Source organism: Lonchura striata, chromosome 1A (genome assembly GCF_050655825.1).
Source record: "Lonchura striata isolate lonStrDom1 chromosome 1A, ASM5065582v1, whole genome shotgun sequence".
NCBI lineage: Eukaryota > Metazoa > Chordata > Aves > Passeriformes > Estrildidae > Lonchura > Lonchura striata.
Window position 1 is genome coordinate 59,732,464 of NC_140741.1, and position 22,983 is coordinate 59,755,446.

The 22,983-nt window shown below is 43.0% G+C and overlaps 3 protein-coding genes across 5 annotated transcripts in view; 1 reads left to right on the top strand and 2 right to left on the bottom strand.

Moving 5' to 3' along the window:
• The window catches only part of UTP20 (UTP20 small subunit processome component), a 63,194-nt gene extending 49,407 nt beyond the window's left edge, over positions 1 to 13,787 (top strand). For both annotated transcript variants that reach the window (XM_021552867.3, XM_085568952.1), the window contains exons 47-62: positions 447 to 588; positions 883 to 999; positions 1,713 to 1,883; positions 2,398 to 2,526; positions 2,989 to 3,099; positions 4,347 to 4,426; positions 5,174 to 5,243; positions 6,237 to 6,419; positions 7,256 to 7,387; positions 8,506 to 8,638; positions 9,678 to 9,877; positions 10,222 to 10,293; positions 11,006 to 11,272; positions 11,943 to 12,069; positions 12,903 to 13,048; positions 13,388 to 13,787. In XM_021552867.3, coding sequence (XP_021408542.3) covers positions 447 to 588; positions 883 to 999; positions 1,713 to 1,883; positions 2,398 to 2,526; positions 2,989 to 3,099; positions 4,347 to 4,426; positions 5,174 to 5,243; positions 6,237 to 6,419; positions 7,256 to 7,387; positions 8,506 to 8,638; positions 9,678 to 9,877; positions 10,222 to 10,293; positions 11,006 to 11,272; positions 11,943 to 12,069; positions 12,903 to 13,048; positions 13,388 to 13,543 — 2,236 coding nt within the window. In that variant the 3' untranslated portion in view covers positions 13,544 to 13,787. The remainder of the gene's footprint in view (positions 1 to 446; positions 589 to 882; positions 1,000 to 1,712; positions 1,884 to 2,397; positions 2,527 to 2,988; positions 3,100 to 4,346; positions 4,427 to 5,173; positions 5,244 to 6,236; positions 6,420 to 7,255; positions 7,388 to 8,505; positions 8,639 to 9,677; positions 9,878 to 10,221; positions 10,294 to 11,005; positions 11,273 to 11,942; positions 12,070 to 12,902; positions 13,049 to 13,387) is intronic.
• A 431-nt stretch (positions 13,788 to 14,218) lies between these two features.
• On the bottom strand, positions 14,219 to 20,853 carry ARL1 (ARF like GTPase 1). Its single transcript, XM_021552870.4, has 6 exons — positions 20,796 to 20,853; positions 18,200 to 18,337; positions 16,797 to 16,878; positions 15,654 to 15,765; positions 14,784 to 14,962; positions 14,219 to 14,594 (listed from the first exon to the last, which is right to left on the bottom strand). The coding sequence occupies exons 1-6, from the start codon at positions 20,836 to 20,838 to the stop codon at positions 14,564 to 14,566; spliced, it is 585 nt and encodes a 194-aa protein (XP_021408545.4). The 5' UTR covers positions 20,839 to 20,853; the 3' UTR covers positions 14,219 to 14,563.
• Positions 20,854 to 20,998: 145 nt separating this feature from the next.
• Positions 20,999 to 22,983, bottom strand: part of NUP205 (nucleoporin 205) — a 46,336-nt gene continuing 44,351 nt past the window's right edge. For both annotated transcript variants that reach the window (XM_077783578.2, XM_085568953.1), the window contains exon 43: positions 20,999 to 21,938. In XM_077783578.2, the coding sequence (XP_077639704.1) occupies positions 21,786 to 21,938 (153 nt within the window). In that variant the 3' untranslated portion in view covers positions 20,999 to 21,785. The remainder of the gene's footprint in view (positions 21,939 to 22,983) is intronic.

Consider the following 22,983-nt stretch of genomic DNA (forward strand, 5'->3'; position numbering starts at 1 on the left):
CTAGGCTATTACTGCTGTTTGCAGACTTCTTGGAGCAGTGTTTGTAAGCCATCCAATAATTGAAGTAAAGATCAGTAAAGAAGAGCAGTGGGTAGTGGCAGCATGTGTATTTGCTTGAAGGAATTTCAGAAGTTGGTCTGTCCACTAAGAAAAAAGTGAGGGTGTTTTACAAATGATGGTGTGTTTGTTATCTCTGGAATAGTGGCATTGTTCTCAAGTCTGAGATCCGTCTGTTGTGCTGCTTTCAAATTGGTTTTATTTTATAAAACCTATTTATTTATTTTATTTTTATTTATATTGTGGTCCATCTGTGACCTGCTTTTGCTTGCTGTGTGGGAAGCAGCTGAGCACAGTTCAGCTCTTTTTACTCCCAACAGCAGGATTGTTGTGGAGAGGGTTCATATCTGAATAATATTTTCTTTTGCCATTCATACACTGCTTTTCAGGAAAAAAGCTGCCCCTCCTCCAGATCCTCGTCTGCAACCAGAGAGCTGCCTGCTGCTCCAGCCCACTCCCACAAGAGGAGGGCAGAAAGCACGTGTCAGCAGCAGGACTAACACATATATCCTGGTTGATTCAGGACTTCGGGTAAGATCTCCTCAGATTAAAAACTTTGCATTCAAAATTTTGTTAAGAGTATGCAAAGGAAAGTATTCTGGATACATGGATTTAATACCACAGCCTTAACTTCACTTTGTGTATTGTAACTCCAGTGGTGCTTTTAGAGATTTTTTTTTTTAATAAAAAGTGCTTAGCCTGTTGAAATATTTGGGTGGGATATGGTATAAGTTCTGCTATAACCTGAAACAGTTATGGGACCTTACTTGACTCTTCTGCGTTCTGACTGATTTTGAGACAAATGTCCTGATTTTTCTATGACAGCTGCTGCACATGAGCCTGAAGAGATCCAAAGTAAATTCCTCTGAAGAACATGCTTTGGAAATGTTAGACCCTTTTGTTCAGCTGCTTATAGACTGCCTGAAATCTATGGATGTCAAGGTACAGTTCTGAGCTGAAGTCTGTGTGTTCTCTCTGCTGTACTAAGAAGAGTCCTGCCCACGAATGTCATCTTGCAGTTGACTCGCAAGAGGAAAGAAAGCCACCAGTTTTTCAAACCTGCTTTAATAGTGTGCAGATTAAATTGTTTGAGGACATGTAACCCTAAAGGAGGCTTGTGGCTGATGGAGGACTGAAATCTCTGCTCCGTGTTGCAGGGGACAAGTTCTCCTAGAGAATGTTTATATGAGGAACTTACTGTCTGTGAGGAAGTTCATGAGATCTTGTAGCTGCTGGGAGAAGTGTTGTCACAACTGTGGTTGCTTCTGATCCAACTCCAAAGTCTTCATTCTTAGCACTCTAGGCAGCCACTTTTTGGGACAGCTTTTGGTTTGAGCGAGCCTAGAGCCCAAGAATGGAAGGCATACCTCATACCCTGTCAGATACTTGCAGTGGGGCTTCCTGTATCTTGAAGGCAGCTCTGCATCATATCTTTACCTGGTAAAATCAAAGTTATAGAACATTGGAGTCACAGATAGTGCTTTTAGAGCTGAGAAACCCTATTGTTACCTATGAATGGTTCAAAAGAGGTTGAGTTTGTTAGCTAACTGCCTTTTACCAGAGCTGTAGATAGCTTGACTGTGTCTGTAAAAGAGCAAGAGGAGTTCTCTCAGTGTCACTGTACCCACGTGCTGTCCTTTGGCTCTTTCTTCCAGGTGATAACTGGTGCTCTGCAGTCCTTGGTATGGATTTTAAAGTTCCCTTTGCCTTCTGTCAGTACAAATATGGAGTCACTGATCAAGCAGCTTTTCCTCTTGCTGAAAGAGTTTGCCAAGACAGGAATAGCCAAAGGCCAGAATTTCCACCTGGTTGTGAGCTGTTTCAAAGTAAGTCAGACCCAGCTCTGCTTATTTCTGCTTTAGGATTAACTTTTTAGAATGAGACACATCCTTCCTGCAGCTGGATCTGCTGGAGGAGGTAGTCCCTGGAGAGGTAGCCTGGAGATCACAAGCTGGTGAGGAATATATGGCCTTGCTGATTCTTTCCCAAATACAAACTTAAAGATAGTTGCTCCCTGAAAATGCACAGCTTGGATCTGAAGAAATGTCTTTATAGAGACATACTTGCCTTCTTTCTTCATTGTAGGAATATCTTGTTCCACATGAGTAAATCCTGGTAGCTGAAGTGAGACATGGGATAGGGGGCAATTCACTTGTTTACTTTCATCTTACAATTGGCATCTGAAAGCAAAATGTGATGAGAATAGTGTTGACCACATGTTCTAGAGCAGCAGTTTGTCTTTACAAGCTGAAGTGGTATAAATCAAATCAGACTTCGGCATCTGGATCTTTATTTTGTGGCATTGTATGTGCATTGACAATGTGCAATTTGATTTTGTAGTGTGTAACAATACTTGTGAAGAATGCAAAGAGTCAGATAACAAGCAAACAGCTCCAAGTGTTGCTTGGCTTTGCTGAAGAAGACATTTATGATTCATCACGACAAGCCACTGCCTTTGGCCTTCTCAAGGTATTTCTGTGCAGCAGTTGTGGGTGTTCTGTGAGCCACTGGAACTTCCTGGTGAAAGGCTGTGCATTCTCACATCAGAAACAGGCTACAGAATGCTGTTGAAGCTCTCTTTTATAAGAGAAAAAATAAAAAAAGTTTTACTGTTTGACTTATAGTCAGTGTTTAAAATTGTTTAGGAGGCTGTTTTATACACAGTGCATAGGAGGATCTATTTGGATCTGAGTATGTTTTTGCTAAAGAATCAGGATCGCTGATCATTAGACCAGGTATTCTGTGATGCCCAAAAGAAACAGATGTAAGCCATCCTTTTTTTTTTTTTTTTTTTTTCTTTGAGTTGTCTCTCTGTGTGAAAAACTTAGTGTTAAGTTACCACCTGAGGCCAGTGTTGTCCAGGTTCTAGTACTGCATCTCACACTGTATAAGCAAAATGATGTGACTCTAGCTATGCTTTCACATTTTCAGGCTATTTTATCCAGGAAGCTGATTGTCCCTGAAATTGATGATGTGCTGCAGAAGGTTGCCCAGCTAGCCATCACGGGTCAGAGTGAGCCAGTGCGAGTCCAGTGCAGGCAGGTTGGTGGAGTGAAGAGTCTCTCACTTTATTTACAGATGTCTGACGGCCAGAGGGCTTAGTGTGGCCATCCTGTCTCTCACAGATGTGTGCCTTGGTCCTGCTGAACCCTGAACGACATTTCCCCTTCTTTACTATCTTTATTCCCCTTGTTATCTGGCTTTGGTTCTTGAAACTGGGACATAGCAGAATCACAGACTCCTTGCCTATAAGGGAGACTGTGGTTGTTCATAGAACTGTAAAATTGTTTAGGTTGGAAAGTTCCTTTAAGGTCATTGAGTCTTAACACATAACCTAGCACTGCCCCATCCCCACTAAGCCATGTCTCCGAGTGGTACATCTATAACTTCTTTTCTTCTTTGAAATGCCTCCAGCCTGTTTTAAATAGTCCACCACTTCCCACGGCAGCCAGTTCCAGTGCTTGACCACCCTTTCAGTGCAGAACTTTTTCCTAACAGCCAATCTGAGTTTGCCCTGGCACAGCCTGAGGCCATTTCCTCTTGTCCTGTTACTTGTCACATGGGAAAAGAGACCAACCTTTTTTTCAGGCAGTTGTAGAGAGTGATGAGGTCTCCCCTGAGCCTCCTCTTCGCCAGGCCAAGCAATCCCAGCTCCCTCAGCCACTCTTCATAAGAATTATGCTCCAGCCCCTTCTCCAGCTTCATTGCTTCTCAACAACTCAATGTCTTTCTTGCTGTGAGAAGCCCAAAACTGAACACATTACTTGAGGTGCAACCTCACCAGTGCCAAGTACAGGAGAGCTGCTTAGCAGCAGTGACGTGGTCCTTCCTCTGGAGGTTTTTAAGCCTATGTAAATAAGCTTTGCTCTTTTTTAAGCCCCAGGATAAGTGAATTTGCCACAAAGCCATAATTGCTTTCCTGTACTTCCTCATTCTTTCCAAGGTAAAACCAACTGAAAGACAGAACTGGTTACTTTGTCTCAAGCATTAGGATATAGGTTCAGTAGGTTTCAGCTACGAAATGTAGCATCATAGTTACAGAATGGATTTTGAAGGATGCAGGATCTTTTTACAGATACCTGTGCAAATCATAGTAGTACTTTAAAAACTGATCCTGTTCCAGGCACAGAGCTTGGCAGCAGTTGTTGACCCTTTGTATAATAGGAACAGGATGAAAGGGATGATTCTCATAAGCTTGCTGCTCCATCACTGAATTTTCTTCATAACCTTTTTACAAGCTTACCTGAGTGTTTATTTTAACTCCTCTCTGTATTGTTTTTTCTTTCCAGATTTACTTAAAATACATTCTGGATTACCCTCTTGGTGACAAATTGAAACCCAATTTGGATTTCATGCTCGCACAGCTGGAGTGAGTTTATATTCCTGACATCTCTGTGAGAACAGAACTTTGTTTTTAAATGTGACTCTAGTGTCCCAAAAAGCTCTTTGTAATAAGCAGAAGGCATGGATAAAGTCTTCATTTTCCTACTTCTAAAACAATTCCCTTTTCCCAAGTCAGGCTGTTTGATTAAGCAATTCCTTTTTACTTATCCCTGTTTCACTGCTAATGTTGTTCTTTATCTGTTTGTAAGCAAAAATTCTGTTGTTTGCTTAGTGGTTTACCACCTCCACTGGTTGTGAATTATCATAAAGTCACCCTAGGACACAGGTGAAATGGAAAATCCAGGAGGAAGGAGGGAAGGTGCATTTATAGGGGACTGTTATCCCATGGCAATGTCTCAAGTGCAATTGCAGGCACAGTTAAAACAATTGTACCGATTCTGCAGGAGTGTTGTGCCTACAACCTCCTCCTGAGCTTCACCCCTCCCTTGCTCAAGGTGACAGCCATTTATCAGACTCCCCAGCACAGTGTGGCTGTGCTGACTCAAAGGGGCTGGAACCCTTCATGGCCTGTTCATGCCCCTGTGCTCATTCTCTGACAGACAGAAGTGATGGACCTGCTGCTTCTCTTGTCCACAGTATCAGGCCAGGTCTGGTAGCTGTTGTAGAAGGATCCCTATCAGTGTGTGTTTCTGGAATTGGTTGTTGTAAGTTATTGGCAATTTCATAGGAGGATTAACTCATCCCTGACAGTTAATCCTTTATTTCTTAACAGGTATGAGTATGAAACTGGGAGGGAATCTGCACTGGAGATTATTGCGTACCTCCTCGACATGTTCCCACAGGTAACGAGCACCCCCTGGTGTTCCAAGAATCAGGCAGTTACTGGGGTTTGCAGTAACAGCATTTTCCAAGCAGTTTATTTTGGAAGCACTTGCTAGTTCCTATTACCTCTTACCACGAGCAGAACATTGACTTATTTCCAGAGAACCTGGCTTTGCTGCAAACGAGAAATGACATGCTGGAAAGTCTGCTGTACTTCTTTGCCTAATGTGCTCTGTTTGCAAGTAAAATAAAGCTGTGTCAGCTGGAGTTTGGATAAACTCAGTTGTGATTTATGCCAGGAAGAAACACAGCCAGTTTAGGAAACAGGAATAGAAAGTGAAGTCTAGAGCTTTCTCACTGTAAGGATTTTTCAATATTCATGAGAGATTGTTGACGGAACTGGTATGTTCTGTTTGGTTGGCCTGACTGGAGAGGAAGGGCTTCTCAGTGGGGTGGATCAAAATGAAAGCTAAAAAGTAACTGTACACGATCACATAGGCAAAATCCTAAGCTGCCTTGAAGCTCTGCAGCTGGAGTTTAACTTTGCATTCAGTACACTGGGGGAAGTGCAATCAAACAAGAATTTGGAAGGAAGAGAAATTCTGCACAGTAAGCTGTGTTTCAGCACTGCCTGATGATTTAATATTTCAGATTGATTCCTGGTGGCAAAAAGCTGCAGTCTCTGAGAGGAGGACATGTGGGTTTTGCTGCAATGCTGAGGACTTAAGCCTGTTTCAGTGAGCATTGGGCATGAAAATGCACTTTGTTTTCACATCCACTTTGCTGACCCAGGGATATAGTAGCAAGTCAGAGTGGGGCTGGGGCTGCTGTACACTCCCTCTATGTTCCAACAACAGGGTCATCCTGTTTTAGCAGTTCAGCTGCCTTGGCATGGAGCCCACTCAGGTCTAACACTGCTCCTGAATATAGTGCAGCAAATACCCCTCTTTTTCTCTTTAAATGACAGAAGCTTCTTGTGTGTTTTGTGGTTGATAATGGTTGTTTCTTTCTAGGATCTCCTGCACAAACACTGTGGGCTGTTTTTCCTCTCTCTTTGTATGATGATGATAAATGATGACTCAGCCAAATGCAAAAAGATGGCGGCTTTGACATGTAAATCTCTTCTCCGTAAGATCAGCAGTGAAAAACAAGATCTGATGTTTTCGCTGGTCACACAATGGTTTCACAGCAAAAAGGTACTCTTTGGTCTTTTCGCTGACCAGATCTGAACTCTGTTGGAGGGCTGAGTAAGATTAAGGCAAGTGAGAGATTGCTAATACCAGATCTGGTGGGTTGGGGGATTAGTTGTTCCTGATTTAAAGAGCAAGAAATGGTACAGCTTCATCAAGCTGCAGAAATACAGGGACCTGCTGATGCTTTAGGTCAGCCTACAGACTTCCGAGCTTCATTTTGAGGCTTTCTAACAGTTCCACTTTTAGCTCAAGTATTTCACAGTGTAATCTTTGCTCAGGTTAGACGTTTGAGAAAATTCCTTAAAGCTCTTCTGATCCCAGCATTTTGTGCTGACTTTATCTCAGACATGCTTCATTCTGTTGCTGGCAACTGGAAGGCAGCAAACCTGGTCTTCAAGACCTGCTGTCTTATCTGGGTGCTTGGGTGATAAACTGTCCTCTAGCTGAACCCAAGTTCTCTCCCTCTGCACTAGTAGAGTTAGCTTTCTTCAGCATATCATGTTTTCCATCCCAATATGTTCAGTTTTGGTTTGTAACTGTAAGCTGCCTGTTGCATTGTGAAGAGTTGCAAGTAGCTCCCAGGTCTCTGCACTTGTGAACTGGGCTGGAAAAGGTCTTCTGGAATTCAGTTTTAGGGTGCATTCCCAGGGATAACTTGTGCTGCAGGGCACTTCTGTACCTCGCTGGCAGCATCTCCTTTTTCAATATACTCTGAAAACCAGCTTCTCTTAAGGTTCTGTTGCTACAGGGAGAAAGTAAGGGTTGCTACCAGCTCCTTGCACTTGGGAGCTGCAGGATTTGCTTATAAGAGTTAATGTTTTGGGGTTTTTTTGTGTCAGAGCTCACACAGGAGGTTGGCTGCCCAGGCATGTGGTTTGTTTGTTGAAGTGGAAGGAGTAATGTTTGAACGGCGGCTTGCAGCAGTCCTCACTTTGATTGAAAAAGAAATTAACCCAAGTAAATTTGAAAATGTAAGTAATTTTTCTCCATGCATTAAGCTCGAGGAAAGAGAATTTAAGAAATGGGAAAAGGGAAGAAGTATAGGAGAGATTTAACAGTTGAATTTACTGTTCAAGACTGAGGATAGACACAAAACACATACCTCTGTTCTGAAGAGGACCTCACTGACCCAGAACCATGTTTTTTTGCCTGTAAGCCCAAATTTGTTGTCATATGTCACAGCACAAGGGGAAAAGAAACTTTGCAAAGCCACCTGGCCTGAGCCTGCAACCATACAGTGTAACCAGCAGATATATTGCTCCTTGCAATGTGGGAAACATGTCTGCTAGCTGCAGAGATTTGTGTTAGCATTGCATGTCAGAAGTGCATGGCATGTCACTGTCTGCTTTGTCCAGTGTTATCTACAGCTTTAACTTTCAAAGGGATTCCCTTCCTGTACTTTAAGACCATGGTTTTGTTGTATGGAAGATCTTTTTAGTGCACTTGATTAACTCAGAATAACAAGGCTGCCTCTGACTCTGCTTGCCAGTCACCATGATAATCCCAAAGGGATCCCAGTCATTGTGCTTGGGGAGTGGCCATGAATGTTACTTATGTTCAGCATGCTGCCCTTGCACAAGAGAGAAAAGAATCTCAGGATCTGTAAATTGGCAGGAGATTAAAATAAAATACCTGCAGTGAGGAGAAATTTGGTGTAATCACACCCTGTGCTGTGACATGTAGTAACAACTGACATCAAGCCAGCTAGTGGTTGCAGGCAGCACATGCAGTGTTGTCCTAGCAACTGGGGGCTTCCCAGGTGATACAGGCAAATCTGCAGTCAGCTGGGCTCTAATGATGAGAATCAAATACATGCACAGACATAATGTGTGTAATTGCTTGCATTTAGAAACCTAGCCGTTTGTTAAAGTAATGTCTGTATGAAAAACAAGAATGATTCTAATACTATCTCCTGCAGAGATTGTCTCCAGAGGAAATGCTTCAGTGGAGGTGCTTCTGTTGTGTTTATATCAGGAATCGGGTGCAAGTCTTATGGTTTTTCAAATGGTTGATCTGAAATTTATCTAGTGAGGATTAAGCAGCACTGTCCTCAGGTTCTCATAAGTATTTTTCTTGCTAATTTTATTAGATAACTGAAGAAGAAGAGGAGAAGGCTGCAGATAGGCTTCTATTCAGCTTTCTTGTGCTGGTAAAAAAGCTAATCACAGAATGCAACTTGATTCAGTTAACCAGGAACGGTGATGTTGTGAGCAGTATTTGGAGTAAGTATGATTCAGGAATTATTACAGCTGTGTTACAAGACAAATTCTGTGTGTGCCTTGTGGTTTTTCACACCCTAGCATAAATGACTGAACTTTATTATACAAGGTTTCCATTCTGCAAAATGCTAACACACAGCAGTTACTGGGCAATAAAAGAAGTTGCTAATGGAAAAGGTTACATGGTTGAAAACAACACACCCTTTGTCTCAGTTGCTGGGAATTACTTTCTATTACTCCTAGAGCAAATAGTTTGAAACTGTTGCATGTTTCACCATCATTAAATTCTCTTGGATGAAAACATTGAGCTCTCCTGAGACGGTATTTCCTTGTTCATACATACAAGCCAGAAAATGGTGGCATGTGGTTATAGTGCTCTAAAACCTGTGTGTCTGTCAGGATGTGAAGACCTGGAAATTATTTGATTCAAGCGATTTCCCTTTGTGTGAGATGATACAATATGAGGCTGGTTTATTGCCGTTTTGTTGCCCTTATTTTAACTGCTTCATTTACTGCAATCAGCAGCTGATGTGGCTGGTTAGTGACTTTGAAGAGTCCAGCCTGCCAGGTGCCTTTAGTGAGATAGCAGAAAACCAGTTATCCTGGTTTTGGTGATGGGCAGCTTTACAGGGTGAGACAGGAGGGCAGCTCCGTTTCTTCTCTGAAGCATCCTCAGCCTCTCTCCAGGGGTTTGATTTGACCATCAGCAGCAGGGCCAGCTGACACAAGTCTCACAGCAGCCAGTCCCCAGACATCATGGGCAGATGAGCTGTGGCCCCGAGAGGACCAGAGCTGTTGCAGAGACATAACTTGCCTGATCACTGTGGAGACATGTGGCTGCCTGTAGGTTTTTGCTGCTCTTTGCTTTGGCTGGATTGAGTTGCTAGAAGGTTTTTTATTATGTTCTGAGCAGATGAGCACAGTTCATTTCATTCACCTTTTTATTGCAGCATATGCTGTGGTAATTGTTGGGAGTGACCTGGTTCTGTTTTTGCTCTCAATGGACCATCTCCTTTGCTGAAAGAGGTTTTCTTTTCCCTAGATCATGTCCAGTCTCACCTGTGGTATCCTCATAGTTGGGTCTGGCTGACAGCCACGGAGATCTTTGGTTTGTTGTTTGCATCTTACAAGCCAGAAGATCTTGTCAACAAATGGAAGGAAAGAAAATCAGGGAAGAGAAAAAAGACACCAGCAGAGCTGTCTGCATCCATAGTCTTCTTGACTGCTGAACTGGACAAAAAGGTAATGATTTCTGTACTGCTCCCTTCACTCTGCTCATGCCCATTCCCTGACTGGGACATAAAAATAGTTCATAGTTTGGTATGCATGTTTCTCCTTGTCTGCTGTCTAATCCTCATCACTTAAAGCATTTGAGGAGGTGTCTCTGCTGCTGGGAGGGGGCTTCTCTGGGGTCTTTTCTCAGCAGCACAAAAATACCTTTCCAGATTGTAAGATGAAGGCAATAGTAGTTACGTTGATCCTTTGGTCTCCCCTGGGAACTTTGGTGACTGTAAAATACTGCTTTGAGTCTCTGATAACAGCTCCCTTCAGTGGAATCATTCCTTTCTCCTTTTTCATTTCCCCAGATGAAGGAACTTGCGTTTGCATTCTGCCATCAGCTGCAGTCCAAGTTCCTGGACATGTCTCTGAGTGAGCAGGTAAGGGCAGGAGCCTGTCTGGGGCTGCAGGAGGGCACGGAGCAGGCCCTGGCATGTGAGGGATATTGTGTCCTAGGTGGTGGCTCAGGGCAGATACACAGTTCAGGGCTAGCTACTCTCTGCTCAGGACATCTGAGCAGCTGTGAGCCTCTTGGGAGCCCAGAAAGTCCCTACTGTGGTGTCAGCCTACTGAGGGGTGGCAGGGACACAGAAAGGGGGAGCACTATGCAGGGCAGCACTGGGGTCTCTTCCATTGCAGACTCCCAGGTCAGCAAGTGTTACGGTGCACTTGGGCTATGCCTTTCCCCATTCCCTGGGACCCCTGTGAGTCTGCTCAAGATAAGCCTGGTCCCCTCCTTCCTGCCCCAGCGGGGCTGGCAGAGAGCCAGAGAAGCCCTCCCTGTCCAGAGCCTAGATAAGGCGATGACCCTTCCTGTTTGTCCTCTTTCCCCCCGTTCTTTCCCCCCAGACCTCATGGAATAAAGAGCTGGACAACTACAGCGGGGTGAGAGCCTCTTTTGGAATCTATGCCCATCTCCTGATGTTCCTCCCCTCAAGGCCTCCTATCTCTGGGCTAGCCTAATAATTTAGGGGCTGAGAGAGGGAGAAACATCAGGCAAGTTCCTCTGTCAGATCAAGTCTTGACTCTTAGATGCCTTGCTGCTTACAGAAGCAACCCAGAGTGACTGACTCCTCTGTTTCCACACTTCAGGTTATAAAGAATTTACTTTTTGTGGCCAAAGTTCTTTACTTGCTAGCCCCTGCCTCAGAAGAAGGTAAAGAAGCAGATGGAGAACTCAGGTGTGAAGTGGAAGAGCAGGAGGTCTCAGAGGATGAGAGACATACTTCTGCTCAAGGAGAGGAAGAAAGAGAGGACACACAAGAGAAAGGCCAGCCAGCCACACTGCTATGGTTAATGAAGAAGCTTTCTGTCATGGTGAAGAGAGAAGCAGCATATTCCCCTAAGGTCCCTTTAAAGGTAACACTGCTTTTGATGAGGTGGGCAATTCTACAGGATAGTGTTGCTCTGGCTCTTTGCTTTCAGAGAACAAGGTGCAGAGGGTACTGTGAACTGGCACTGATGGAAGGATTAGTAGGTGCTGAAGAAACAAGCCTTTTATTTTGGGGTTCTCAGGAAAGGCTTGTGCCAGTCTGGTTCTTGGTAATGCTTCCAGCCTCCTGGGGTGTGGTGGAAGAGTGGTAAACCCCAAGGCACCAAGCTGAAGAGAACAGAGCAGTGCCTTTGAATGCCCAAGAGTGCTCATGCAGGCAGGGGAATGGCAGTATGGAGTAACTTGCTAGGACAAGGGGCGGGGATGTGTGGGAGAGCATCACAAAAAGCACTGTGGTTCCCCATGGTGCAGAGTTAGCTTGAGCTTTTGTGTCTTCAGTTGCCTCAGTTGAGGACAGTGAGAACAGACCTGTTGCTCAAAATGTCAACAGCTGCCAGCCCAGTCCCAGCTCACACAACAGGGATTGTGTCTCTAAAGGCTGTACTTGGATTCAGTAAGACCTTGAAACAGCAGTGAGTTTGTGACTCAGGTGTCTAAAACACCTGCTGTGTTGAACAGTGATGCATGGCCATAGAAGCAGTTCAGTTAGGAAGCTTGCTTCCAGCTTTCCTTCATGTTCCACACACTTCTTTTCAGAGAAGCTGTATCTTTAAGTTCCTGGGAGCAATCTCGGTGGATCTGGGGCAAGACAGGATCAAGCCCTACCTTCCAACAATTCTCACTCCTCTGTACAGGGAGCTGAACAGCAACTATGCAGAGCAAGGTAAGGGATTTCCATCACAAAGAGGAATGTGCATCACAGGTATGCCCCAGTATAAACACTATCTGCTATTCCTTTTGTCTGTTGAGGCATTGATACTGTAATCAGTGAATTTCACTTGCTTGCTATTTAACCAAAATACCAGGAAGGGAGGAGAGTGTATGTTAGCTGAAATAGAAACCTGCATGTTCTAAGACTGGAATGAAGTTAGGCATGCTCCTGTGTCCAAGTGGGTAAAGCTTGAGCATGTGGTGTAGTGGGAAAAACATAGTACTCAAGGGTGGGCTCATGGTGGCAAGACTCTTTAGAGAGTCCTTGCTGAGAGGAACTTGCAAGAACTGTTTCAGAGACTGAGGGAAGTATTTGCCCTGCTCTCAGTTTTCCCTTAGGACCTCTTTATAGCCTTTTTTCACTCCCAGTATCTTTTTTTCCCTCAGTGATTGTAGTTAATATATTGCCACTAACTAGTGATTCCAACAATTAAGCCAGGCCTTGTTTTGCTTACCAAGGATTCTGACTGGAATCATCATTATTTCCAACAAAGCCTATTTCACTAGAAGCCTAGTGGCTATATGTAGAAAGCCATTTGTAATTACTTTTGGGATGACCCTTCTAAAAATTTTTTTTGCTTCTCAGAAGCTTTTTTTGTTTGTTTGTTTGCTGGTTGAAAAGCCATTATCTGAGAAGGCTGGTGAAGCACCAGCAGATTTCACAGGCACCAGTTTGGGCAAGGTTTATCAGTGCAGCCATCCTTTATTGAAGAAAGAGGAATCCATTTTGTGCTCTTGGCTTTTGTTCCATATGCTGAAAATATTAAGTCAATTTTGTTTTAACAGATCCAACACTAAAGAACCTATCCCAAGAAATCATAGAACTTCTTAAGAAGTTAGTGGGGCTGGAGGCCTTTTCACTGGCCTTTTCTGCTGTGCAAAAACAGGCCAACCAGAAAAGAGCAATGAGGAAAAAACAGAGGGCTTTGCAGGTAAGATTCCACTTTCTCTTGAGAGAAGAAGAAATAGGGGCTCTCTAAAGGCTTGAGAGATGCCCAGGAAGGGGAGTTTGAGCAAGAACTTCATCTTTAAGTAGGACAGTTTCATCAGTTCCTTTATAAAACTCTGAAGAAGCTGTGTATGATTGGCCTCTTGCACAGGCTGTGGCTGACAGGGATGGTTTCCTTCTTACCTGAAGGGCAACGCAGCCTGAATACTCTCAGTTTTGAGGAACCCAGCACCTGGGTGACCAGTTTCTTAGGAAGTTCATGATTTTCACAGGGACTGCTGTTAGTTGTCAAATGAACTAACAATGTATTGTTTTTCCTTAGACTGTAGCAAATCCTGACATTGCTGCAAGGAGGAAGCTGAAGAGACACAAGAATAAAGCAGAAACCAGGAAGAGAAAGATAGAATCTCTACGCCCTATGTACAAGGCCAAGCGACATCGAAGTAATGCACTGAAAGATTTAGCAATGGTGGAATGAAAAGGCTTTTCCTTTCTGGAGGATTAATTTAGGAAAAGGAATACTGAGTTAAAGAACTAATTACTGTTTTAAGAAGTACTTGCATATTTCAACTGTATTTATTAATATTTTTATGTCCTTTTTCAAGGATCTTAAATAAAAACTTCTAAATTTTTTCCAAACCTGTATAATTACTGGAGCATGTACAGCTGAATGGGCAACAACTATGACATTTTATATTAAATTTTACTTCGTTTGTAAGAAATGAGTTCTGTGGTGATTACATTCCTGCCTATGAACACATTGATCCCAGAGAGACAAGTCTGCTGCCTGACTTTGATTTGGCCTTCAGTTTCTGCTGCTATACTGAGCTACTTACCTGTCACTTCTGGCTAAGATGAGAGTGTAGGAACAACAGCGCATGAAGGTGAAAGTTAAATTCAAGTTACTGCCCTGGCACATCAGGGCAGTAGTGTGTGCTGAAGACACTGGTTTTCCTTTCAGACACCTACTGAATTCCATGTTGCCAACTAGAGGTGCACGACTTGTGCTCTCTTGCTGTACTTCAGTGTAACAGTGTGTCTGCACTGAAGGTGCACCTCTGCAGGTGTTCAGCTACGTGGCTGTTGGAACCGGAAGCACTTGGACTTGTTTCTGTAAAGCAAGCAGCCTCTAGCAAGCAACACACCCCTCGGGTATAGCTGACAGTTCCAAATTTTATTAGTGTTCTATCTACACCAATATGCTGGCCACCAAAACCACCAAAGGAAGGGGGAATGACAAAAAAAAACCACCAACTTTCTCAGCTAGTAAGACTTTCATACAAATTAACATAAGTACATTCTTTAAACAAAAAGAAATGGAGTATCATAATGTACACATTCACTTATTTCAGTTTTACAATTGAAGACAGGCATCCACATTACAGAAGTCAAATTCAAATCTGTTCTATTTACAAGTATCTGTGGCCTGAAAATACTTAACTGCAGAAAGGAGGATGCTGGCTGTAGCTGACACTTCCTTGCACTGGTCAGTTTTGTATCACTGCCTGCTCTTCAAGGCTTCCACCAACCTAGGAAAAAGATTAAGTCAGTTTACTAAAGTCATTTAAATTCTGCTGAAATACTCCCAGCAGAAAACCAGCCATTCTTCTAATGTGGACTCTTTTACATCAGACTATCCACAAATCCAGTCTTATAAAAAAAAAGCCAAATATGTAAAATTAGGTATATGAATGAAGCATAACTAGACTGGTACTCACCATTCCATTGCTTCATCAAGCCCTGTGCCTTTAGTTGCAGAGGTTTTGAATATCTGCCATTTTCGGTCCTTTAAAGCTGGTAAGCCAAGGGCATTTGCCATTTCTGTGGGAGTCATGGCCTGTTCCATGTCCTGTTTATTTGCAAACACCACCAAAATGGCTTTCTTCAGCTCTTCTTCCTAAAAAAAGTAAAAATTGTGAAAGTTGTTGCAGAGACTTCTATGGAACTTAAGGAGAGAAAACCTATATAATAAAAAACTGGACATACAATAAAAAGGAATTTCAGCAGCTCTCAATTATTTTGTTTGCTGATTTCTGTTCTGTAGAAAATTCTTCCGTGAAAGAATGGTGTTTATTTTCAATTCCAGGATGATGTCCTATAGGAGCAGTTTGAAAACATGGCCAGTCCAAGTTACAAAACAAGCTGCTAGCTGGATTTAACAATGCACATTAAATGAGCTTGCAGGTATTTTGGGCGACAAGGCAAGAGAAAGAAAGTGTTACTCAACTCATCTTACTTCTATTACCTTGTTCTACATTTGTTCTTTGGCTTCAAAACATCGTAGGATACTAATTACTGTCAATCCTTCAGGGCTTTATCTTGTCACAGTGCAGTACTGAGCAGCTGTCCTGGCAGGCAGGTGAATTTTCATATGACAGCAAGGCTAAATGAAATTAACTGTCCAGATAATGCTGCAGAGTATTCAATGCTTTTTCAGTCAGAACTGCTGCATGGGCTATGCTGAGGGCTGAAGTTTGACAAGTGAACCTGAGCTTCACTGAATCAAATTTTGTACTTACTCAAAAAAACCTTTTAATTTCTGAATTTGTTTTACTGATAATTAATGACCGTGATCCTTGTTTTCTTACCTCTAACATAGCAACAAGCTCTGATTTTGAAGTGCCAATTCTGTCTCGATCACAGCTGTCCACTACATAAATGACAGCATCTGTGTTTGAATAGTAACACCGCCAGTAGGGCCTGCAGAGGAGAGAGAAGTTCCAGTCATGTCATTTGCATTTTAGCAGTTCTTTTTAGCTAGATAATTAAAAACAGATCACCGAGAGGAAGTAAAAACTCTCTGGGGTGAAAGGCCCCAGGAAGCAAGTAGATTTCTTCAAGAAGCTATAAAATGAACAGACAATAGAAATACTCTCTATTTTTGGCAGAACCAAAAAAAAAAAAAAAAACAACCCACAAAAAAACCCAACCAACCAAACAAACAAAAACAAAAACAAAACAAAACAAACAAAAAAAAACTCCAACATAAAGCAAATAAAGCAACAACTTGAAAACAGGGAAAGAACAAACATGCTGGGGACAGATTTATCTGGGAATCAGACTGAAGGACATCAGGTCCATAACCAAGGGACAGGAAAACAAAGGAAGTTTAAAGACATAGACATCTTCATTACAGTCACCAAAGAAGGATCACCAGAGAAATCTTAAATGACTAATTAATACAGGCAAGTAATTAACAAGGACCAAAACAAACGACCTTTTTCAGAATTACTGAAACTAAAAAGAGAAGGAACCTTTATCACTAACTGCATCTTGCTACTGAGCAAGTAGGGATCATAAAAAGGAATCGCAAGGGGATCATACAGGAGTACTGTTAATGATTTATTACAAAACTTGTGAAGCTTGCTAAAAAATTACCATCTATTTCTAAATCCAACTTCACTATTCTTAAGAATGCAAAGCTAGGAAGTATCTTCTGGGTTTTTATCACCTCCTTCACTCTTTCTCAGAATGCTACTCAATTGCCTACTACACTAATAAATTTGTTTTTCAAATCAAAACCGAATACAAATGAATACACTGGCTTGTTTTCTTTCCAATATGTAGTGCATTGTGCATCACAGGTTTTACAAACTGAATTCCATTAGATGAAAATGCTCTCCTGAGAATGGGCTTTTTAAACTTAAATAATTTTCGAAATGCCTGTTATGAGAATTCCAAGAACTTGGCACTTTTTAGAGAAAGTTAATTGACTTTAAGAAATCTATTACCTTATGCTTGTCTGTCCTCCTAAGTCCCAGACTTGAAATTTCAGGTTCTTGTAGGTCACTGTCTCAACATTGAAGCCAATGGCTGAAACGAAGTTAAACAATTTTACTGTTGATGATTTTCCTGTTTTTCTGAAGAATATCATAGCACTCAGTTTAAGATTTTCAGACCCAAAAATTCTCAGTAGCTGCATAATGAAGCTCATGCCTTTGAAAAGCTACCCCAACAGACATGACTCAAAATAATGCAGAAATACTTATTTTGAACTAATAAAACCACATTGTAAACATATTGTAACAAGAGATTTATAACAAATGCTAAGGTGGTTAAAAATCAACAGTAGTGTGTCTGAAATCATCAAAAGAAACAGAGCAAGGGTTAAAGAACTGGCCTGCTGTGATAACCAAGTACACAACAGACAGCAGGAGAGCACCTAGGAATGTGTCCTGACTACACAAGGTCCGCACTCTTCTAAGAGCCACAGCAGAACCAAAGCGAAACCAATTCTCAGGAAAGGACTCAATACCAATGTCTGGAAGATGGCAACAAGGCTGCGGTATCACATATGTCATTCCTTGTTCTGCCAGCCCAGAGAAACATAGCACAGGGAAGTGAACAGTGGGCACAGGCTGCTTAAAATTTATGGAGGCTGAAATAAGCAAAATCCTCAGGAAAAAAACTTATGTCCCAGCAAACTGTTGGCTTCTAAAAGGTAATAATCCTGAGCAAAGTCAGATTCAGGAGGAGCACAACAGACAGGACAGGGACAAAAAAGTCAAGCATCCCTTGTCCCTCATGTTACACAGAATGATCATGGCCAGAACACTTGGGCACACACACTGGGTGGGTGTGGCTGCATGAATGCAAAGACAAGTGGTAAAATCAATTGCATTTTTAAAAATATGCATCATCTTCTCCCTTGAAACCTCACACTGAGTTTTGTTACATTTTCTACAGAATGTAAAGTTAAATTATCTGATTTCTTCTTCTCCATGTTAAACAAAAATATTTATATAACCCTTGTCAAAAAAAAGGTACACCATCCTATGTACAGCAACAATGACCTGTGAAGTTCACATAGTTCTATTTGGAAACAAAAGAATTATACAGTCCACAACTTGTCATCTATTGAATGCTGACCTATCACGAATAGCCTGCAAAATCATGCTATCAATCTAGAGGTCAAATCCTTTTTGCATTTTGAAAGGCAGTATAAAATATTCTTCTGTAATACTTTTATCCAAGAAAAGTTCTTAGATACAACAGTGCAAGGCTTCCACAACATAAGGTCCTTTTATTTATGAAGGAAGCATGTAGTAAGTTTGGCTGGCAAAGTTTATGTGTCAGAGCTACAGGAAAATCACAGGTTTCAGGCAAATGCTCTCCCTATGGGCAGATCACTTACTTGGAATGGTGGTAACAACTTCTCCAACTTGTAACCTGTAGAGAATGGTTGTTTTTCCTGCTCCATCCAGCCCCAGGATGAGAATCCTCATCTCTCGAGTTCCAAACAAACTGGAAAAGATGGTAGAGAAAAAGCCCCCTACAAAAAACAGAAGAGAAAGACATTTCAATGTCAGCCAGCTCTCTGGAGGATATGCAGACTGACCTCATTTCTTACTGGCCTACAAGATGTTTCTCTTCTCCAGTGAAAAAGGACAAGTCCAGGTTGTTGCCCAGATGGCTGCGTGCTCAACAACATCATGTCCTCCTGGTTTATGTTGCCATTTCATGATTTTATGGTAGCTCACTCCAGCAAATCACACTGCAGCAGCATCAAATCTCAGTTACCATTTTATTTTTCCCTTTTCTCTCATTTGCCAAAATATGAGTCATCTTCTTTTTGGCTTGTATCAGACTCTACGTTTTCAGTGCCAGAGACTATACAAAGACCAAAAGAAGCCTGAAAGAATTCAGAATCAGAAGATGTCTATGGTCTTCCACAGGATCACCCACTTCTTTTTTTCTTAAAATTAGGTATAAATCAGTAGGTACATATTAAATCATTTAATTACAAACAGCAAAGCTGCACCAAATCAAGTAGGTTAATGCTACAGAGAAGTCTAGCAGCTGATTTTAAATACCCTTCTCATTCTTTTTATCAAAACTGGCTTGTCCCAGCATCTCACTTATTCTCTAAATGCATGCAAGAGTACTTGTGGCCAGGCTAATATCTGATTTATGCCTACTAGATTTTTATTCATAAAAAGAATACTGATGTTCTAAGCCAGTAACATTTTTTCCAAAGATTTTTATAATTAACATATTTAATGACAAATCATAACTTTGTAAATACACTTAAAACCTGCAAAAGGTAATGAAACATCCAACAAGCCAGAATCACTGACAACACTGATAAATATATCAGAAAGAAATTAAGAAGATTTGCAACCAAAATCATACTGAAAGATGTTTGAATAAAAATTATTCCCTATGTTTGCCTGTCTAGGCATCTGCTTTTCCAGGGAAAGGAGGGAGCAACAAACTTATACGTCAGAAGGAACTCAGACTGATAACAGGCTGCTTTATTTCTTCTGAGCCCATCCCACCACATATGCTACAGACCTGGAAAACAAGGAAAAGGTACAAGGGACCATCAGTTGCCAGTCTGCACAGTGCTGCTCATGTCACCTCTTACTGCCAGACAGGCAAATAACCTTAAGAGAACTGAGCTGGAAAAAGGTCTTTCAACGGAAATATCACAAGTAGAAGGTTACCAGTGGTTGCATGGAGGACTAAGATGCAAAAATTCTTTCAGTCAGTAACTTTGCTTGCCGGCAGACACCTCTCACTCCCTCTTTTTATACGCTATTGTGCATGCTTTTCCCACGCTAAAACACTGCTCAAATACCATCTGCAATAGGACAGGTTCACCTCAATCACTCAACCCTCAGATTCAGGGCCTCTCTCTACCCTCTACTTCATTTACCAGTGGCAGGACCTCCTCTCCTAATCCGCTGCTTATCAGCAGCCCATTACAGACTTGATTCCGAGTTTAATTTTGCCAGGTGGCAGGGGCACAGAAGCCTGAGGATATGACCGAACACACCCTCCTGCCACTGCTCGGACGCCCCGCCATCGAGGCAGCTGCAGGCGGCCTGCGGGCGCTCCAGGGCCGGCTGCCGGGGAGCCGGGGCCCGGCGGGCACCGCCCAAGCGCGGCCCCCGGCCCGGCTTCTCGCCGCGGGCGGGCGGGCGAGCCCAGCACCGACCCGCCGCCGCCTCCCCGGCCGCCGGAAGGGCCGTGATGGACCGGGCCCCTGGGCAGCCGCCTGCCGCTCGCTCCTCACCCATGTAGAGCCGCTCCGCCGGCGCCCCGGCCCGCCCCGCTCCGCTGCCCTCGCCGCGCTGGCGCTGCCGCCGCCGCCCGGCTCCACGTCGAGCGCCGCGGCGAGTAAAGAGAGCGCTCCGCGCCTGCCGCCGTTTCGACACGCGGAGCCCGGCTGCACCCCCGGCGCGGAGAGAACGGCCTGGCAGCGGGACCCTCCCCGCACAGGCCCGGGCGGGAATCGGAGCGGGAGAGAGAGGCTTGGAGAATAAAAACCGCGGCCCCGGGGCCAGCCCGTGACGAATCTGCGGCGCCGGAACGCGCGGCGGGCGGGGCCCGGCGGCGTCACCGCCCGGGGCCGCCGCGCGGCCGGCGAGAGCCGCGCGGGACCGCCGGCCGCGCCGCGCACGGCCCGCAACGCGGCCCGGAACGGGGCCCGGAACGGGGCCCGGAACGCGGCCCGGAACGGGGCCCGCAACGCGGCCCGGAACGGGGCCCGCAACGCGGCCCGGAACGCGGCCCGGAACGCGGCCCGCAACGCGGCCCGCAACGCGGCCCGGAACGCGGCCCGGAACGGGGCCCGCCGCGGGGACCGCGCCGAGCCAGCACGCTTCGGGGACTAGGGACTGCCTCTCGCCGAAGGTGGAGAAACAAGAAACATTCCCTGCTGGAAGGCAGTAGTCAAAGTTCAGCTGATACCAAGCTGCTCCTGTGGATTAGCTAAGAGGCCTCACCTGACAGCAGCACTGTCATCATCCCTGCATAAAAATGCGTCATCTGTGTAATTAGGGTGTGCAGATAAGTAAATGTAAAATCATAAAAATGTGAACTATTACATAATGAAAACTCAGAGGAAACAATGTACAAGGCACACATGAACTGGGCCGTAAGCTCAGCTCCGTAAGGGAAAAGTGTAACAGATCTCATGTCAATAATCCATGATTACGCTTTTTTTAATAGCTTTTTTACAGAAGATACAAGGATATATGAATGCCTCATAGGATAACAATCTAATTATCAAACCAACCTACCACTCACGATTACTGGCTTCCTCCCCATGCACTTTATTCTGTCCTTACACCCATGCACTTGATTCTGTCCTTACACTAGAGTTGCAGCAAGAAAAGCACAGAAACCTTTAGTCCCCCAGCCACAAGAACTAAACCTATAGCAGTTACCTTCCATGACTTTTATCACTTTCCTCATTTAAACTTATTCAAAGAGAAGCAGCTTGTACTTCTTTCGGCTGAAAAAAAGGACGAGGGGGAGCAGAAATTAGCAGTTCACAGTACAAAATGAATATAAAATCCACACCACAGCAATCAGTCTGCAAGTGATGAAATGGGAACTCTATGGTCTCATTAAATTTCTGTGTGAAACAGGAACACCACAGACAAAGATATTTTAGTTTTCTCTGAAAGCATCAACAAATGTAGTATCATCACAGCTGCAGAACTTCCTGTTTCCTTGAGGCCTTCCATTAGAATTCTTTATTGCTTGAAATTTTACATTATTCATAATTCAGTCAAAAACAATCCTTTATTTTTTATGTCAAGTTGGGAGCAGTAGGAAAGAATACAGGAAACTCATCCACGGGGATAAAAAAAAGTAACAAAATAATTTTGGCAGTATTTAGAAAATGTTTGATCTATAAAATGCAATGATCCAGAAGGCCTGCCCTAGTACACAGCTTCATTGGGCAAGCAACATGTACCAAGTGTCTTTTAGGTCCTTGATATCCTTAGGAGACCACGGATACGTCTAATGAGAGCTTGAATAAAGGTGTACCGCGAGCGAATCTTGGAATATAAACCTTCGATGTCCAGGAGCTTCTTCTGCAGAGATTCACCAAAGCTGTTTGTGGCTTCAATCTGAAGCTGAGAAACAGAGATTTAATGCAGTCGTCAATACAAAATCTTTTCTTCCTGAAATGCCAGCTTATCATCCACTGCCTGTCAACGTCTTCACTATGATTTATTCTCTGACCTGCTTTCCCTGCTTTTTTCTGACTTCTCTAATAAATACTACTTATTCTGGTTTAGAAATTATTGGTTATAATTCAGCTTCTTCACTCAGAGTCCTACAAACACATCTTCCAATTAAAATTTTCCTAGTCCTTTAAGGACTTTTAGAGAGTCCATGTGCACCAAGAACTTTTTTTTTTCATTAATGCATAGGTAAAGAGTCACTGAATTAACTATATTTTAAGTATTTTATCAAGATGATACTGTACACTTTACTTTTGAACAAACAAAGTAAATGACAGATGCCTCATCACAAAACACACAGCAACTTTCCTTACAATTCTAGATCTTATAAAGGTACTTGATACTGCAGTTTTGAAGAACAGTTTTTTCTGTATAGTCATAGAAATGTCAGTGGGATTTATTAATATCTTTTTTCCTGCCACTTCTGCATCAAATTGATACAAGCTATTTTATTTCTGTGTAAGTGGTAATTACTTCTATTCTAACATTCACATTTTATAGTCTCCTCAGTTCCTGCTAACCTTTTGATCTCATTTCTCTATAGCCTGAAGCTGACCTATAGTGAACAGTATGATTACAGAAAATTTAAAAACTTGCTCTCATATTGCAGGTCTTTCAAGGACATTTGGTGGTTTTGGAAAGCTGTTATTACAAAACACCATTTGACTGCTTGGTAAGAGGAAAAGAACGATTATTTTATATGTATAGCTTACTTTTTACATAGCTCTTCATATTAAGATTCATAGCTATGTGCACAGCAGCAAAAGTGTCACCTGTTTCACAGTATTTTCCAAACCAATTTTGTAATGCTTCACTAATCCTAAATTTGTGTTACTGCAGATTGTTCAAAGTGGGAAAACAACAGTCAGACTGCTTCTAATGGTTGCAGGGCAGCCAGGAGCATTCTGTACCCTGCAGCAGACTGTCACATCTC